The 18,623-nt window shown below is 42.9% G+C and overlaps 1 protein-coding gene across 1 annotated transcript; it reads right to left on the bottom strand.

The window, feature by feature from the left end:
- Nucleotides 1-1,255: 1,255 nt before the first annotated feature.
- LOC306925476 (uncharacterized protein) lies at nucleotides 1,256-17,052 on the bottom strand. The gene is made up of 5 exons (XM_079504310.1): nucleotides 16,914-17,052; nucleotides 12,504-12,622; nucleotides 10,646-10,690; nucleotides 3,157-3,477; nucleotides 1,256-3,044 (listed from the first exon to the last, which is right to left on the bottom strand). The coding sequence occupies exons 2-5, from the start codon at nucleotides 12,543-12,545 to the stop codon at nucleotides 2,931-2,933; spliced, it is 522 nt and encodes a 173-aa protein (XP_079360436.1). The 5' UTR covers nucleotides 12,546-12,622; nucleotides 16,914-17,052; the 3' UTR covers nucleotides 1,256-2,930.
- Nucleotides 17,053-18,623: the final 1,571 nt, after the last annotated feature.

The raw sequence follows: 18,623 nt of genomic DNA, 5'->3' as shown, positions 1-18,623 counted from the left end.
GGACTTTGTTTCCACCCTGCCATTAACTTATGGAAAGATGACCGCCGTGTGCATATGCTCTATGAGTATTCAAACATGAGTATTCTGGACATTTTGAGCATCTCAGAACATCTGCAGCTCCAACGGTTTAGAAGATAGAGGCATGTTTTAAGTGGCGGTTATTTTAAAAAGGGGCATGGTCATTTTTGGGTATTTCACCCCGGATAGAGAATTTTTCACAGTTGTCAGCGGTCATATTAGCCAAGAACAGTTGAGATATTCTGCTAAATGAAGTGCATTTAGCCAGGTCCTGGAGTACAGGCCACGAGAGAAATTTTGCACGAATCAGTCTAAAAGCACCAGCTAGGGGCCCTCTAGAGACCTGTGCCAGCGACGTTCACTTTCGCCATAGTGGTCAAATCCAATATGGCTGCCAACTGAAAACTGTTTTGGCTATAACTTTTGAACCAGATGAGGTACAAATGCAAACATGTCATATCTACAATTAAGAAACATTTTGGAATATTGGAATGTTTGGCTGTGTGGACACCTAATTTGCATATACCCAAGATGGGGCTATATGAACATTTGTTATAGGCCTACCTTAAAGGAGCATTCAGTGATTTGGAGAAAAAAAACGGTCTACCCAAGATGTGCACATGCACACGCTCTACAGTGGGGGAAGTACAACAGACCAACAGCACGTGCACCAATGCCCGCCCCACTCGATCATGATTGGAAGAAGGCCCCTCTCATCCTGATTGGATGAAGGCTTTGCCACCCAAAGCCCAAACCGAAACTAGGGTTTTTTGACCCCAGGGGCTCACTGGGGACAGGGAGGAACTCCTTATATGGTCAGCACACTTTATAGTAGGGAGGATTATCCAAAAAATAAGAAAAAATAAGTGATATTTGAATTAAGTGAAATCACTGAATATACCTTTACCATTTGACACTTGGAATGTGCTTAGACTGTATGTTGTCATCTGGACCCTCATTATTGAAGCAGGCTTGGTAGCTCAGTCAGTAGAGTACTCGCCTTTCAACCACAAGATCATGGCTTTGATCCTGGGCACCTCCAGCTCTGATAATAAGCCACTCTGACTTACTACTAGTGTTGTGGAGTCCCATATCAGGAATGTAACAACCATGCAGACACAATTCCTCCCCGCCTGGTCATGTAAACACTGAAATATCTCAAAAGAAAGAATAGTCTCTACTTTCAACAGATAGCAGAGAAATGCTTTTTTGTGAAGGAGACTCTTTCAAGCAGAACAGTGATTTGACCCTTTTATTTTTGGCTTCAGTGACACAGAAGTTTTAAAACAAACAACTCTTAGAACGTGCCTTTGAACACTTTTACGTTGCCATTTCACTTCCATGTAAATCAAAGAGCAAGCTTAGCTCAGTTCACATGAAACCATTTTATTTAGAATAGTTCAGCTTTGAGTGGTACAGTGAGAAACATTCCCCTTTGTGTAAGGGGACACCACAGCCCTTACAGTAGTACCTTGTCTCTTTCCGAATGTTCTTTTTGTAGCAAACCCTGCATCGCTTAGCTGGTCGCTGCTTTTTGGCGGTGGGGTGTAACTCAACAAGTACATGGGATCCCATCTTGGCATTCAGCCTGCTCTGAGGGTCATTATTGTATGGTGCCCTAGGATCGTGTTCCTGATCGTATTCCTGATCATCGCTGTCCTGCTCCACAGCATGTCTTGGGCTGGTCCATGACTTTATGACACTTTGCGTGAATGACAGAAGACATTTACAGTTGCCCTGTGGGTTTTTTGCCTTGTAAATGATAAACGCATTGAACAAACAGATCTCAAACAGATAGGCTACAATTTTTTTGGTCCACTTGTTTGACTTTCTGATAAACGGGTAGTACACAATGTTTTGGTCCAATTTATCAACCCCAGTCATTGACTTACTGTACGCTACAATGCAAGCAGGCTTCTGTTTTGAAGGTTTATTTTCTGGCTGGCCTCTCTTTCTCTTCTTTCCCATTTCATTCTGGTGAAATGTTGTAACCATTCTCACAATGCTTTTGTCCCGCCATGCCAAGACCATCACCTTGCCATTGTGGCGCACAACTGCATCCCCAATTCCCAGGTCATAATTTGAAACCTGTCGAATGACTCGTGGTTCGCCTCGATTTTTTCTTAGTGTACCACAGACGTGAGTTTTCAGCTCAAGTAGACGCTCACACATTGCTACAGAATTGGAAAAGTTATCAATGAACAATCTATAGCCACAGTCCACTAGGGCATCAAGGAGACCGACAACTGTGTCAACTAGGGCAGCAGGTTCTCCACAGTAGGGATTCATGTTATAACAGTAGCCCGTCTCAGAATCACAAAGGATGTAAGATTTTATGCCATGTTTGACAGGCTGTTGGGGATTATGCACTTTGAAATTTAGGCGCCCACGCCACAGAAGTGTACCTTCATCAATGCAAATATTTTCATTCGGTTGATACATTTCACGGAATTTGGAGACCAAGTAATTCAAAACTGGGCGGATTTTGTACATCTTGTCTGTACCATCGTTTTTTTCAGTACCACTGTTATCACTGAAGTGAAGAAATCTCCATATGAGTTGAAACCTGTTGCGAGACATTGTCTTGTTGAAATAGGGGGTTGCTATAACTTCATCTGTAGACCAGTACATATCTAGCTCAGGCTTATGAACGATAGCAGTGAGAAAATGGAGCCCTAGGAAGATTTTTAGTTCTGACAGAATTAGGGGTTTCCATGCAAGAGCTCTAGAATGTGGCTGACTGTGACTATCACCAGCAGTTTGCGTGCACTGCTCTGCGTACAAGTTAGTCTGAACAACAATACCCTCCAGCAGCTCGTCAGTCAGGAATAGCTCAAGAAAGTCAATTGGTTGGTCTGATTCAAGGGCAGCAGCACCATTGATAAGTCCAGGCTTTGCAGTGAAAGGAATGTCTACAGGCTGCCAGTTGGTTTCAGACCAGCTGGGATCTTCAGCTGGAACGCTTCCACCGGGCCCATGTTCTGCAGAATTTGCACCTTTGGGTGGGCGTCCCCGTCGTTTGGGACCTGTACATTATAGAAATACGTAATTACTATAAAATACATATATATGTTTTATTTGCGTTTATTTATTTTTTTGTGCGATGTGCAGAAAAATAAACATTTTTTTTGTTCTTACCTCTATGTTTACTGCCAACAGTGGTCTTCGTACCACTGGCATTTTGGACTGGAGAACCTGCGCTGCCATAGTCCCTGCTCGGAAGCCATTCGTCATCCGTGAGATCCGAATGATCTGAAATGCCTTCCACGGCTTGACGACCATGTAGCTTTTGTCTCGTACTACTTCGATGAGGGGTGCCGCTGGGCCCATGTTCACCGTTTTCAAGTCCGCTAGTCTGTGTACTATCGACATGGCCAGGATCGCTCGGAGTCGGTAAAGTTTGTGTGTCATCATCAGTGTCACCATCAGAGAAGTCGGATTCAGTCTCGGTGTCATGCTCTAAGGAATACATGGCAAAACAAGGGAGTCATAAGAAAAGAATAAAGCTGCACACTCACCTGCTCCAATGTAATTTATTGAGGTTTAAAGCCAAGGCTCTTCCCCGGGTCAGGTTTTGCCCCTTCGCTCGAAACGTCAATAAATTACTGACAGACAGGTGGGATTTCTGAATGTTTTAAATGTTAGAGGCATTTTGGGGTAAATGTGGGCTATTTCAAGGGTTAAATGCATCTAAAATGCCTTAAACACATCGTCTGACCCTCAGAACATAGATATGGACACTTTGTCAGTTTGGCTTGCCTTTTATGGGGTTATTGAATAAATAATTTAAAATTGGCGGCCATTTTGCAAATTAGGTTAAAACAAAAAAAGTGTGTCTTGGGAACCAGGTCTTTCTGATTAGGCAAACTTGAATTATTTACAATGTCCTGGTTTCCCACTTTTACCCCAAAATGCCTCTCACCTCACCTCAGGAGTGTGCAGGTTTATTATTTTACCTTATGTCACTTTCCAACCCAGCACCTCAACTAAGTGATGTGTGTATTCTATTAGTTTTTGTAAAACAAGGGAGTCCAGTCAGTCCACACAAGTCAAATGTTTAAACTATTCATTCTTCTAAATTAAATACAGTATGCCATACTTAAGTTTTGATTATTGCCAATAATCAAAACATAAACTGGTATGAGGTATGAATAAGTCAGTAGTGGTGGGAAAAGTACATTTTATGCTTGAGTAAAATATAGAAGTAAAAGTAAACAAAGTAAAAGTCCGGAATTAAAGTTGTACTCGAGAAGTACAAAAGTATTGGTATCAAAATGTATATACCAAAAGTAGAATCTACTCTAGCTCACAATGCATTGAGAGCTTGTAGATAGTCTATTTTCAAATGGCCGAAATGTAAATGGGGTTGAAGTAGGTAACGTATGTTTTGAAATGATATTCCAAATCTACAAAATAACTAGTAACTAAAGCTGTCAAATGTAGTGGAGTAAAAAAACAAAAATTGGATCTGGGGTGTAGTGGAGTAAAAGTAAAGTACAAAAACCTCAAAGTTGTACTTAAGTACAGTGCTTAAGTAAATGTACTTAAATGTTACTTTCCACCACTGGTAGTCATGTCTGCAGTGTATGGATGTATGAATGTGCTGTGTGTGTGTGTGTGTGTGTGTGTGAGTGCAGTGTATTGTATAAAAAGGTGTAAGGCCCTAAACAGGTCAAGCACAACCTGATTCAAGGAAGGAAAGAGTGTGAAAAGGTTGGAAGGAGAGATAGGATGCCAGAAACTGATAAGTCAAATTTGAATATTCTACAGCCCAGACAAAGATTTTACGAATATTCAAATTCGAGAAACTCTTCCTACTTCTGGGCAAGGTATATGAAAAATAAGGTAAAGATACAGAAGTCATTTTCGCTATTACACAGTTCCAGAGGGCAGATTCTTTGCAACATGGTAGCCAAACTACACCTGGAAGTTCGGTGGAATGCATTGGAGTCATTGAGAGCCGGGTGACCAGCTCATGAACAAACACTATTTCTAAATGAAAGGCCTATTCATACTCCAGTTTGTGGTGCACTACAATATTACGCCACTCGCCGCGGTGATCAGCTATCACCGCAGATCCCGACACATCTGTTTTACTTTCTGACAAGTCACAAATCACCTCGTTCACCGATTGGGCTTGGAATTTTGTGGGCGGTCCCCTTGGTTTTGCAGGCACAGAGGAGCAAACAGAAACAGAGCCGAGAGATGGAAGAGAGAACAAAGTTATGAAAAAATAGACAGCGACAGAAAGCCACAATATAAAGCGAGAGAAAAGGACTGAATAGAATAGAAAACAGAAAGGAGTAGCATAGAGGCACTAGAAAGAAAATGCACATCAGAAAGAACCTCCTCCTCTGCTAAACTGTTGTGTGTGTAGAGCAACGTTGCGAACGAGCGCCAGCCTGCCTGTGCCAACATTGTGTGTGATGGCGGAGCGAGGGTTGCGCATCTGAACCAGAGTGAGGCGGGGTCAATGCTTAAGGACATCACCACCATTATGATCACTGCGAGTATGATGGCCTCGACTCATTATGAAGGTGATAACTTAACACCTAAAACTGGAGTATGTATGAGCCTTGACTGAGACCTTTGTAAAATAATTGCTTCTGGAAACAGAAGACATATAGCACTTTGTCTGATGTGTTGCTTTTCGATGTGTATACTGCGTAATTTTATATAGGTATCTAAAGAGCACAAAATACGTTTCTGAACGTAACAAGTATCACAAGACTGTCCACCGTTTCCTGTCTGGCAGCCAAATCTCGCGATATCGTCGATACCTGCCGTTGTTTTGATGTGCACAGTAGGGCTGACCTCGATTAGTCAAATAGTCGACTAATCGATCGGAACGGGTCTCAGTCGACTGACAACCTCTCAGTCGATGTTCACCAAAAAAAAACAAAAAAACAGTCAGGACGATTTTTTTCTTTTGGGCCGGGTGGAAAACCCCCCCTCCGTTATAATGGTATGCTCCCAGTCCCCGCACCGCAGCATCGGGGAACACTCTGGCAGCCGGGAGGGACCGAGCTGAGGGAGGCTACTGTACTGTAGCCTACATGTTGTTTATGCTCCGGAGTCCAGACCCATGCAGTTTAATAATATACAGTCACAACAGAATGCACACTGCTGTCTCGTGTCTCATCACAATCCCAATGCGCCACCCGTGAAGTCGGGGGGAAAATAAAAAAACAGGCTGCTAGTGTTAGTGTAGGGTCGGGAATCGTTAGCTTAGCGCGTAGCTACTGATTCAACCCACTGATTGAACTTCATCTCCGCCTGTAATCTAGGTTATTTTTTTATTGACAACGTGAACGAACCCCGACACCAGCGCTGCAAAAATAGACAGATCTACAAGCTCTCAACGCGTAGCGAACGGCGCTGCAAAAACAGGCAGGGGGGGGGTGTTCAGTCGACTATCAGTCGACTAACAGCAAATTTATTCATATTAATTTCGACTATACAAATCCTTAGTCGGGGACAGCCCTAGTGCACAGTACATCATTTTATGGAGGATCTAAAGGCAAGTGATTAGAAAGCATGTATTAGGCCCAGGCGGTGGCGTAACCGTCTGGTAATCCAGTCGCAGTGTGCCGCGGGTTCGACTCCCGAGCCCGACACGGCCTTTACTGCATGTCTTCCCCCATCTCTCTCCCGTTTCCTGTCAGCCTACCGTCTGTCCCTTCAAAAACCAATAAAAGGCGTAAGCCGCAAAAAAAAATAAAATCTAGAAAGCATGTATTATGTCTCTTTTATATTCCTGCACCGATTATATGACAAGAAATTATGTTTGTTCAGGAGCTGGTCGAGCCGGCTCAATTCACTGCCATGTATTCAGGAACTTCCGGTGCGAGGTTTTCTCCCAATTGAATCATTCAAAAATGAAATAAATATTTTGAACTGAAGTCTTGGTGTGTGCGACCCACTACCGTTATGACGAAATTAATAATTGAAATTAAAAGGTTTGAGAACCACTGTACACTAAATGGAACAGAGCCTAAATTAGTATAATCGGTAACGGCTGTGAAGGAAGTCAGAAGAGGCCCGGAAGTAGGGCGCATGTGTTGTGCATAGAGACAACATATCTGGCGCAAATGTCAGCTCTTCTACTACAGTGAATGGGAAAGTGACTTGTGTTCGTCTGCTCAAACGTTACTCTTTTACCTGATCTTACTTGTCTTACTAACACTAACTTTACAAATATGCCCAGAACATCGGGATGAACCTGTGTAGTTATGGCTGTTCCAACAGTAGTGGCAAAATTAAACTTTGGAGAGAAACGGAATGTAAAATACGAGCGCCTGCCGGAACTTATGGTACCACTCAGCAGCCCCGCGGTGGCTCAGACAGATGTAGCCTAAAATGTATACTCTCGTAGATGCATTTATCAATTCTGACATTTTCAATCTACGAGTCTAAAGTCTCATTGCCCATGGTGAGGAGCCTGAAATCCCCTGCCTCAAATGCACAAATGTACAAATGCTAAATCTAAGGTGCTTACCCTGCTGCCCCACTTGTCCGGTTTGTGTGCAATGCGTTTTTATAACCGTTTCAATAACGTGTTTTAATCTACTCAGAATTTGTCATCCATCTTGGATCTGTCCTCATCTCCCCAAAATGTGCAACTGGCTGCGCAACCCTGACCGCCAGGGGCACTGTTGCAATCGAGGAAAAATCCAGGTGGGTGACAGATTCCGAGACAGAGTGGATTAAAACACTTTTTATTGAAAACTACGGACCTACTAATTATAAACGCATTGTGCAGACAGGTGGGGCAGCAGGCTAAGCACCTTAGATTTTGATTTGTACATGTTCAGAGTAGCTATGGGGGCAGGGGATTTCAGGCTCCTCAACATGGGCAATGAGACTTTAGACTCGTAGATTGAAAATGTCAGAATCGATAAATACATATACGAGTCTAAATTTTAGCTAGCTCAGACGAAGCAGTGAAAGGTCCTGAAAGATATATATGTACATAATGTCTCTGTTGTATGAACACAAGGCTACTGCACTGTGTACTTTATACCTCATACTTTAAATGCTCTATAATAATAATAATAATAAATGAGTCAAATAAATCCCAAATCTATTTGAAGTCACTGTTACACAGCACTGATGTACTGATGTGTAATAATACGATGTCTCATGTGTACAGGGTTTGATGAGGGCCCAGGTAGGGCAGGGCCTTAATTTTCGGGGCTGTTGAGAACTACTAATAACTTTGGGGTGGGTCCGTCTAGAGTTTGAATGGACAGGAATCAGTCAAAAGGGAGACATCGAAGAGTAAGGACGGGGGCACGATCAACATATGGAATGTCAGAACAGGTCAGCTCCATATATGGAGATCTAAGGGTTGGAGGTCAGATGTAGAGTTGCTGGCCGGCTCCATGTATTCAGATCTAGTTGATGATCCAGTCTTCTCCATGTATGGCTATCCAGGGTTTGATGAGTCTGTGTCGTGATCTTCATATATGGAGACGGCCATATATGGTGGCGTGACGTGTCACGAGGCATGACCATATATGGAGGCATGACACGACGCGTGACACACAGGTTTTCGTAGTAAACTGCGACCTATGGTCACAATAACATGGTCGCCGCCATCTTGCACAGCAGTCACACACACACACAGGCTGCGCTCAGCGAGCGTCAGACCTGAGATCTTAGAGAGAGGGCAGACAACAGCGCGGTCATGTGTCCCATGCAGCCCCATGAATGAACTTAATGGAGTGATTACAACTCTCTCCTCTAAACAGTGCTGCCTCAGACGAAGAGTCACTTCTTGAGTGCAACGCAGCAGAACAGACCCCCACAGGCACAGACCACTTCAATTGAGCGGTGCATAAATGCACCATACACTTTATTTAGCTCACCGAGTGTACCACAAAGTTTTTAATTTAACACTTGTTTTTATTTTACTTTATTTTGGTGCCATTTAATTTACTATGTTTGCATATACTTTGCACTGTTTGCATAACTCTTTGCAATTGCCAGTTTTAGAATTGTACATGAATATAACGGAGTAAAATGCTGCAAATTTTAAACATGACAAAATATGAATCCTAACGTCGTTGAAGTGGGAAAATGTCCATGGTACCCATCTAAAAGACCACATTGAAAACCTATTTACATCACTGTAATTTATTATTATTATAGCATTTAAAGTATGAGGTATTAAGTACAGCAGCCTTGTGTTCATACAACAGAAAGACTGGGTAAGACCGACGTTATTCACCTCTGTGGATTTGTCTATAGTGAGTGTTTTGTGTATGCTAAATTTCTGGTGCAAACAAGCCCCTTTGAATGTGGGTGGGGATGGACAAGACACATTTCAAAGACGTGAAATACTAGTTTAGCACTGCAGGCGGTAAAAGAGCAGTACTTCCAGAAACGCACACAACAGTTCTCAGCTACTACACCAGTGGTTCAACCCCCCTAAACAATATTTGAACTGGGGGCCCAACAACCTAACAAGCACTTATATTGTAGGAGTTGAGGCATTACATTTAGTTTGACACGGTTCCACAGATAAATATTGTGAAACTAGCAGATGTACAAGCTTGTAGATCGTCCATTTTCTCTTCCCGATTATTATTTGAAAATTTCACCAATGTTTGAACGTTTTTTATAGTATAGACATTTTGTGCAAGGCAAGCATCCTACAAAATGTTACATTAAATATTGCAAGCTTCTTACAAAATGCAGTTAAAATGCAAGTATTAAGTATAAGAATAAAAGTGAAAAATTAGTCTGTCAAGGTATGATAATTGGTACTTGGATGTGAAACCATTTCCTCATCAATATTTTTATTGTTATTTCTACATTTATGTAGGATATATTTAATATAAATGTTTTATATCAAATAGGCTATCCATGAGTGTATGACAATGTATTAAGTCATAAATTGAGTATTTGCCAATACAAAATAGTTCTAAAGACTGACATCGCCATCTAGTGGCCACATGGATGGAATACCAGTCAAACGGTATAAACAAGATGTACTTACTAAATAAAGACACTTTAAAACAAACCTAGATAATTAGACGTTTAAATAAATAGGGGATCAAAATGTTGATAATGTTCTGAATCTGAATCAAATCCTGAATTGTTTTGATTGTTTAACCCATTTAGACCTGAGACCGATTAAAAACAAAAAGGCTTCTAAATCGGACAGTTTTCTGAAAAAACAATGTTTCAATATCAGTGGTTCTCAAACGCCGACCCCCATCTGAAAATATGTTGTCCCAGGGACCCCCCAGAAGCAAAGATTTGAGTTAAAAACGTTCGCTCTGAAAGAATATATTCAAAGAGTTGCGCCACATTTTAATGATTCTTCAAAAATAGCCGATCTACAAGCACATAGCGCGGCACTTGGTGCCACACGATGAGCTTGTAGATCTGCTGTTTGTCAATAGCTAAAGTATAACAGAATCCTTAAAACACCAAAAGGGGTTCCCCTCCTGAATGGGTTAAATGTAATTTATTTTTCCTCAAGTAAATGTGACATGATAGCCTCCTTCAATAGGTAGGAAGTGTTGCATAGGTTGTTGTACTGTTAAGGTAAAATAGTGCATTTATATAGCACATTTATCCAAGGCGCTTTACAATGTGTGAGTGTGTGTGTACATACCTTGCTTTGACCAGGGTCTCTCGCAGATGTCCATTCGTTCCTCCCCTATTGTCAGAGAAATCAATACAGCATTCAATAAATCTATTGTAGTTAGATCAGGTCAGTGTTTAACCCAGTTATCAGTGTTCAAAGTGTGCCAGCCTGCCTCAGTTTGCTGTGGCGTCTGGCGGTTCACAAAACACTTATGCTCTGTTCACAAATTCTGATTTGGGGTACATAGTTAAGTCAACACAACGGATGCCAGCATGCACATATATATATATATATATATATATATATATATATATATATATATATATATATATATATATATATATATATATAAAAGATGTCCCTAGAAGCTTTGTCATTGTCATTGAAAAACCCTGGTCGAAATAACCCTAACCAATCAGGAAGTAGACAGGTAAATCGACCAATGACAAAGCTTCTAGGAAAATCTTTGAATGCAGATTGCGGCCCCTAGATGTGTCAGAGACTAAAAAAAATGTGGGAGTGTTTTACCCATTGCTGGCTGTCTGAATACCAAAAACAACAACAAAAAGTCATTCAAATTTTGACATTGTTGCTTATAGCAGCTTTAACGACCATCCCTACTTTGGGCATGTTATTGGGCACTTAGCCCAAGGAGTGTTTTGTGCCAAACTAATGCTAGCAATGGATTCAGAATCATGAAAACCCCCTAGTTTGACATGTCACATCCTACATAAAGCATAATGACATTTTTAAAATCTTGCCTTATATAGGATGTTAAAGGTATAGTCACATATATCCAGGCCTGCACACAACTGGTGCGCCAGTGCGCATGTGTCGTCAAAATGTTTTCTGCGCGGTAGATCAAAGGATGCAAAGCGCATTTGCGCACCAAGAGCTGCGACAGTTATATGTAGAGAATCTGACAGGTATTCAAAAGGAACTCTGTCACTTGAACAACACTGGAATTCATTTATTTAAACATGGAACCTGCAGCAGTAGGTGAGTAATTAATGTTATCCGTGTATGACGTTTCAGTGCTGCCAACAAACCTCCTGCTGCGTAACGACCACACTGTTTGTGACTGTAGTTTAGCATCTTTGTGTCTTTTGCATCTGGCTGTGTGGGCAGCATGACATTGTGGCAGTGTAGAGACGTCTGTCTGTCTGTCTGTCCGTCCGTCCGTCCGTCGACAGTCCCCCCCCCCCCCCCCCCCCCTGTGCGCACCAACTTGCATGTCCAGGTGCTCCTTTGAGAACTAGCCCAAAATAATTATGTGCAGCCCTGCATATATCCCCCTATAAAAAAATTGCTCAATACCGAAAGCGGTCAGCAAGTGGATTCATGACATGAATGTATAGACAATATTTTAGGTCAATAAAAAAAACGATATACCAAATTTCCCACTCCACACCCCCAGCTGCCTGACTACCATAGATGAGAGTAGGAACGAAGATTTCTCAGTAGACAGAGAGCTTTGCCTTCTGGCTCAGCTCTCTTTTCGTCACAACAGTGCGGTACAGCGACTGCAATACCGCACTTGCCGCTCCGATTCTCCGGCTGATCTCCTTCTTCGTCCTCCCCTCACTCGTGAACAAGACCCGAGATATTTAAACTCCTGCACCTGGGGTAATGTATCATTCCTACTTGGACTGCACAATCCTGTTTCCTGCTGAGAACCATGGTCTCAGATTTGGAGATGCTGATCATCATCCCAGGCGCCGTACACTCGGCTGCGAACCGGTCCAGAAAAAAAACTAATACCTAAATGTGTTTTCCTCCACAACACAGACGTTATGTCTCTGAGGAGTGTGCTAAAAGCTTGCTGCCCCCCTCCCGGCTGTCAATCAACTCTTATCTATAACGATTCGATTGTCAGTGTACTCACCACCAGAGTTGTCGTCATCATAGTCATCATCTTCCTCCACATCACTATCAACCTGCTGCCATGGCTCCAACTCCTCTTCCTCACACTCCATGAACAACTCAGAGTCAGTGTCCATGTTGCTGCAGTGCACACACAAACACATAACATTTAGAGCACAGGTAGTGTCATTGTATTTTTTTGTTTTTCTCCTATTTTTCTCACACACACACACACACACACACACACACACACACACACACACACACACACACACACACACACACACACACACACACACACACACACACACACACACACACACACACACACACACACACACACACACACACACACACACACACACACACACACACACACACACGTGTGAGGCAGCTTGTTGTACAGGTATACCCCCTGGACATGAACTACAAGTACACCCCCTGGACATGGCGCTAGTATGTCACAGGCCTTGACCCCGACCGCCCAGTCTCAGGGCGATTATTTCCTTCTTTTTTAAGTGGTGCAACCACTTCATTAAGTAGCTTTGTGTGCCTGGCTGCCTGGTTACCTGTGTCTGAGCACGAAAATAGCATTTGGTTGGTTTACAAAACCAACCAAAAAGGTGTATAAAAACGTAAAACAATATATATATATATATTTTTTTTTTTAAGTGTTTATTTTATGCCTGCATGCTCACAGTATTTTCTTATTTATAGAGTGTTAGACTATACCCTCACGCGCGGAATATTCCCTTCGGACGCAGGGCGGTTCGCCGGAACCGGGCCGGCACCCTGGGTGCGTTCCTCTGGGTCTGGAAGTTCCAGGGACCCCCACGCGGAGTTACGCCACTTACTTCACACGGCCGGTGATTTTTTTTGTTGCTACGCAGCCCTGGCTGTGAGTGTGACTACTGCCTGTGTGATCTGTGAACCTGGGAAGCTCAGACAGAGCTGCACACGACCAATGAGACAGCGCACACACCCCGGGACGATGGGATGTACCGGTATTCTCAAACCACAACAAGCATGACATGCTGAGTGGCGCCGACAGTTCGCCTTAGCAGCACAGGAGTGTACTGTCAACACACTCCTGTACAATTCTATTGCATTGCATCGTGTATGTTTGTGTGACTTGTGGATTTCATTAATATGGACCTTTAAAAGGAATTACAGCGTGACTGTCAAAAAGGACAAAGTGTTTTGTTTGTTTGTGTGTTTTCATTTATAGTTTCACGGAGGGGTAAATAAAGAGCCCTTGTGAACATCAGTTGGAGCGTTGTCTATTCTGTATCAGATGAAGATTGTTTAGGAGCAGTTTATTTATTATTTATTTGTGGTGGTACACAACATGGAGCCGAGGTCTTTAAATATGTGGCCTAAACACCGTTAAGTTGAACTCTGGTACAACAATTTATGTTCAGAAACGTATGTTATGTGGTGTCTACACAATTGTCACATATTTCATCACGTCACCAATTTCACCATAACACTGCCAAGCTGGCGTGACCGAGTGTGAGTGAGTGAGTGGCTGAGACTTTGGGTATTGGAATTTGGCTCTACTGAGACATGTAGACCAGGAAGTGTGTCCTTAACATCACTGGCACTTTGAAATACTAAAATATCTAAAAACACATATTACACACATTAAAAAATCCCAAACATTAACATAAGATCTGGTTGCAAAAGGGGTGAAGTGGCCCATTAAGTACAATTCTGATGTGTTCTTACTTTAAATGGTGTAGCGGTATTTACAGTTTTCTGTACTTTTACTTCTCCACTACAATTATTTGAAAACTCTAACATACAAAAACCACATGACATACTCATTTCGGCCATTTGAAGATAAACAAAAAGCTGCCATTTTTCAAAATACATTGGTGGACAGGCTGCATAACGACTACTTTCTACTTTTGGTACAATTTAGGCATTTAGCAGACCTCTTAATCCACAGCGATTTACATTAAGCAAGAACAAAAAAGCATGGCAATACATCACATACATAACAAGTAGTTATCATGAAACATGCGTAAGAGTAAGAACGTAACAGTGGAATATCTATATAATGAAACTGTACAAATAAACTTATAAAGTGCCATGTCTACATAAAATGCTATTCTAGTGCTGTCTACATAAAATGCTATCTAAGTCTACATAAAGTGAAGTTACATAAGTTCATCCTTTGCATATGCTTGTAAGGTTGTCTGGGCTAGGGCAAGTGCTACGGGCCATGATGAAGTCTGAAGAGGTGGGTTTTCAGACGAAAGATTGGGAGTGAGGCTGCAGTTCTGATTGTAATGGGAAGTGCATTCCATAGTTTTGGAGCCAGAAGGGAGAAGAGTTTGGGGCGTGTGGAGCGTTGTCCCGGTGATTTTAGTGACGACGTTAAACTCACCAACATTGCAGCTGTAGTCCAAGCTTGAATTATCCTCTTTCAGTCTGCCGAGCTTGTTTTTCATAAAAATCCACCGTAGACATGTTATGAGCTACTTTCTGTCAAGAAATTCTGTGCAGGTGATTGTTTTTCTAAGTGCTGGAGTTTGGAAGCACTCGTCGTCACTGAACGGCCCTGCGTACCACCTGTTTTGAATTTGCACATAATGCAGGAGGCAGCAGCGTGACCCGTTAACAAAAACGAGTGCTTCCAAACTGCAACACTTAGAAAAAGAATCACCTGCAGAGGATGTCTTGACAGAAAGTAGCTCATAACATCTCTGCGGTGGATTTTTATGAAAAACAAGCTCGGCAGATTGAAAGAGGATAATTCAAGCTTGGACTACAGCTGCAATGTTGGTGAGTTTAACGTTGTTTAAGACAAGCAGATCGCAAACCAAATTGGATGAGTGGGGAGTCAATGGAGGGTATTGCAACTCTAGATTCATCCCATTATAAAAAATTCTAGCGTTGCAAATTGCGGCTATGGGGAGCCATACCTTTGGTTGCTTTGAATGCTAGCATCAGTTTTGTGTTCTGTGGGGCAGCGACCGGGGGCCAATGGAGGTAGGCTACTTAAGTAGTAGTTTATTTATTTTGGTCATTAAAAGAAAAAAACACATAATAGTGTCTGCATTTGTTATCTTTTAAAAAGAAATGACCAAAAAGCTGAAGCCTCAACGTATTGTGCCTACCCTTTTAGCATTTGAATAGCTTGCATAGATGAGAAAACAAAGCAAACAACAAAACGGACAAAAGTCACAGACACATGGTACACATGAAAGTACATTTTGATGCCAATACCTAAGTTTGTACTTTTACTCAAGTAAATGTTGGATTCTGGACTTTTACTTAACAGAGTATTTCTACATTGCCGTATTTATTATTTTACTTAAGGAAGAAATCTGAGTACTTTTAGCACCACTGTGCATTAGGCCATGGACCCCCATTTGACACAATATTTACCTCCGGGACCCCAATCTGTAGGAGTCACTAGAGAGCACCAACATAATGTCCTCCCCACCCTCTTTTCCAAACACAATGTGGGAAAAGAGGACCACGACCATCACAATGTACATTGGAGATGTAAAGTTGTATCATAATACCTTATTTTACTATACTTTACGTTATTCTGGGTATGCTATAGCCCGCCTCCATCACCGTGGCTGGCTACCTGCGACAGAGCGCCGGAACTGGCTATCTGCACGTTCCTGCCTCTGTCGCAGGTAGCCAGCCACGGTGATGGAGGCGGTACAATAGGATGTCAATAAGGAAGTCAAGGAAGGAAGGAAGAGAGCTGCCAAAACGGTCGTACAAACATTAAAAATACTTAACGGCTTCTGAGCCGTTCGCGGGGGGGGGGGGGGGGGGGTCAGAGGGTTCGTTGTCTCCTATAGCGTTCATATGCTTCTTTTGGAATATGTCAGCGTGACACCCACAGCGCAGAGATCCGTAGGAGAAGGGGAAGTCAGATTGCATCCCATGTCGCTTGAAGTCGATGATAAGGAACCCTACGTAAAGTCATCAAAATGTCAGAAACGTTAACGTAGGGTTCCGAAAGGAGCTAGGTATGCTAGTGTATGGGTGTAACTTTGTGTGTAACAGTCATTACATTTAACTTCCCATTGTCATGGTGAGGATGATGGACGTGCCCAAAGAGCCAATCGCCACACGCAGTCTTGAAATAGACTCGTTTTTTGTCTCTCTCTCGTTTGTTTCATTCACCATATATAAATAAATACAGCATCCCAGGTTACAGTGAAGCATCGATCATACCACTGTCCTCACACAGTATACAATACTGCTGATGAATACACTAATAGACCAGTGTATGAATACTAAACAGTGCAGGAACATTCACATACAATAGTAAAAGTCCTGCTCCACTGCACTAGAGCCCGCGCGTGCGTTCCGCCGCTTTCTGTGGGCGTGCACATGCACGCGGACCCACACGTCAAAACAAAAACATTCGTTTGATGTAAACGTAAATAAAACGACTTACTGTGTTTTTATTTGACGCCAATGAATGAATAGTTGTTCTGCTCTCGAGTCTCGACTGTGATACTAGTACTCTCTAGCTCTATATGAACGGAGGGAGCCATGAAAATGTACTAACTGCACACCCGGACCGGAAGAGGCGGGACATCTCGTCTCCGTCCGCATCTCTGCGTGTATTGGTCGAAACCGAACGCACGTGAGGTCCGGTTTTTGGTAGGGCTGTTCCCATTGGCTGTCGTAGTGTGGGAAGGCGGGCTGGTGGGAGAGTCTGACAGAACACCCTCCAAGATGTGTTTTTCTGCGTGTTTTACTATCAACGTGTTTTAAAAGCATTTATAATTAACTTAAGTGTTTAATTCAGCAACGCTGCCATTATGTCGTTGTTTAATAACACTGAATAACAGACTTAGCCTATTGACCGTTTCGATGTTGATATGAAGAACAATAAAACATCACTTTGTTTGGGCTGGAGCTTCTTGGACTGCCATTTTGTTTCACTGACGTGAAAAAAACAAATCCGTTTTATGTTTTATCGTTGCTAACCTAAAAACTATAGGCATACAATGCATGTCATTGGGAAATCATGATATGATTATGAACTATTAAAGTAATTGTTTTCTATTATGAATATTGTAATATAGCCCACAACTCCACTCTGCACCCCCTCCCATGTCCCCCACTATCCCTAGCCTGCCCCCTCTCCCCCAAGCTGAACATGGACCGCCTATCCCCCCTCCCCCCCGACTCATCACAGCGGACCAGGTCAGAGGAGAGCTGTGGAGGATCCATCCCAAGAAAGCGGCTGGCCCCGAAAAGGTGTGTCCAAGGTTACAGAAGGCCTGCGCCACTGAGCGTGGGGGACCCCCCCCCCCCCCCCCCCCCCCCCCCCCTCTGAAAGACAAACTGACCAGCATGCATGTTGACCCACACCTTGTGTCCTGGATCATGGACTACCTCACTGACAGACCACAATATGTCAGGTTGAGGGACTGTACTTCTGACACCGTGACCTGCAGCACAAGAGTCCCCCAGGGGACTGTGCTGGCCCCCCTTCTCTTCACCCTCTACACGGCAGAGTCAGACACTGCACCTGCAGAAATTCTCTGACGACACCGCCATCGTCGGGTGCATCAAGGGGGGAGGAGATACAGGAAAGTGATTGAGGACTTTGTGGATTGGAGTCACCTGAAACCGGCTTCAGCTCAATGTCTCCAAAACAAAGGAGATTGATTGACTTTCGGACTTGCAGGAAGCTCCTGCAGATGTTTTATCAGTCAGTGGTCTCCATGCAGTGTTCTTTTCTATGCTGTGGTGTGCTGGGGAGGGAACGCCAGACAGAGGGACACAGCCAGACTAGTCAGACTGATTAGGCGAGCTGGCAAGGTGCTTAGGGACCAAGCTTGACTCTGTGGCGGTGATGGCAGAGAAGAGGACTCTGGCCAAGATACTAGCCATTCTGGATGATGTCAGTCACCCACTGCAGACAGAAGAGCAAATTCAGTAACAGGTTTTTATCCCAGACATGTAGCACAGATAGACTTAGGAACTCCTTTATCCAAATTAGACTGTATAATGAATCAATGGGGGCCGTGGGGGGAGACTAGGCGGGAGGGGATTGGTCATTTTATGTTTCATGTATTTGTTCTGTTTTTAGTCGTGTTGTATAGGTCCTATTCTTAACTTAGGCCTTTTTAACTAGGACTAGTTGGGTCGG

Source organism: Electrona antarctica (genome assembly GCF_951216825.1).
Source record: "Electrona antarctica genome assembly, chromosome: 6".
NCBI classification, from domain to species: domain Eukaryota; kingdom Metazoa; phylum Chordata; class Actinopteri; order Myctophiformes; family Myctophidae; genus Electrona; species Electrona antarctica.
Note: the sequence above shows the minus strand (reverse complement) of the source record. Positions and strands in the feature narration are given on the sequence as shown.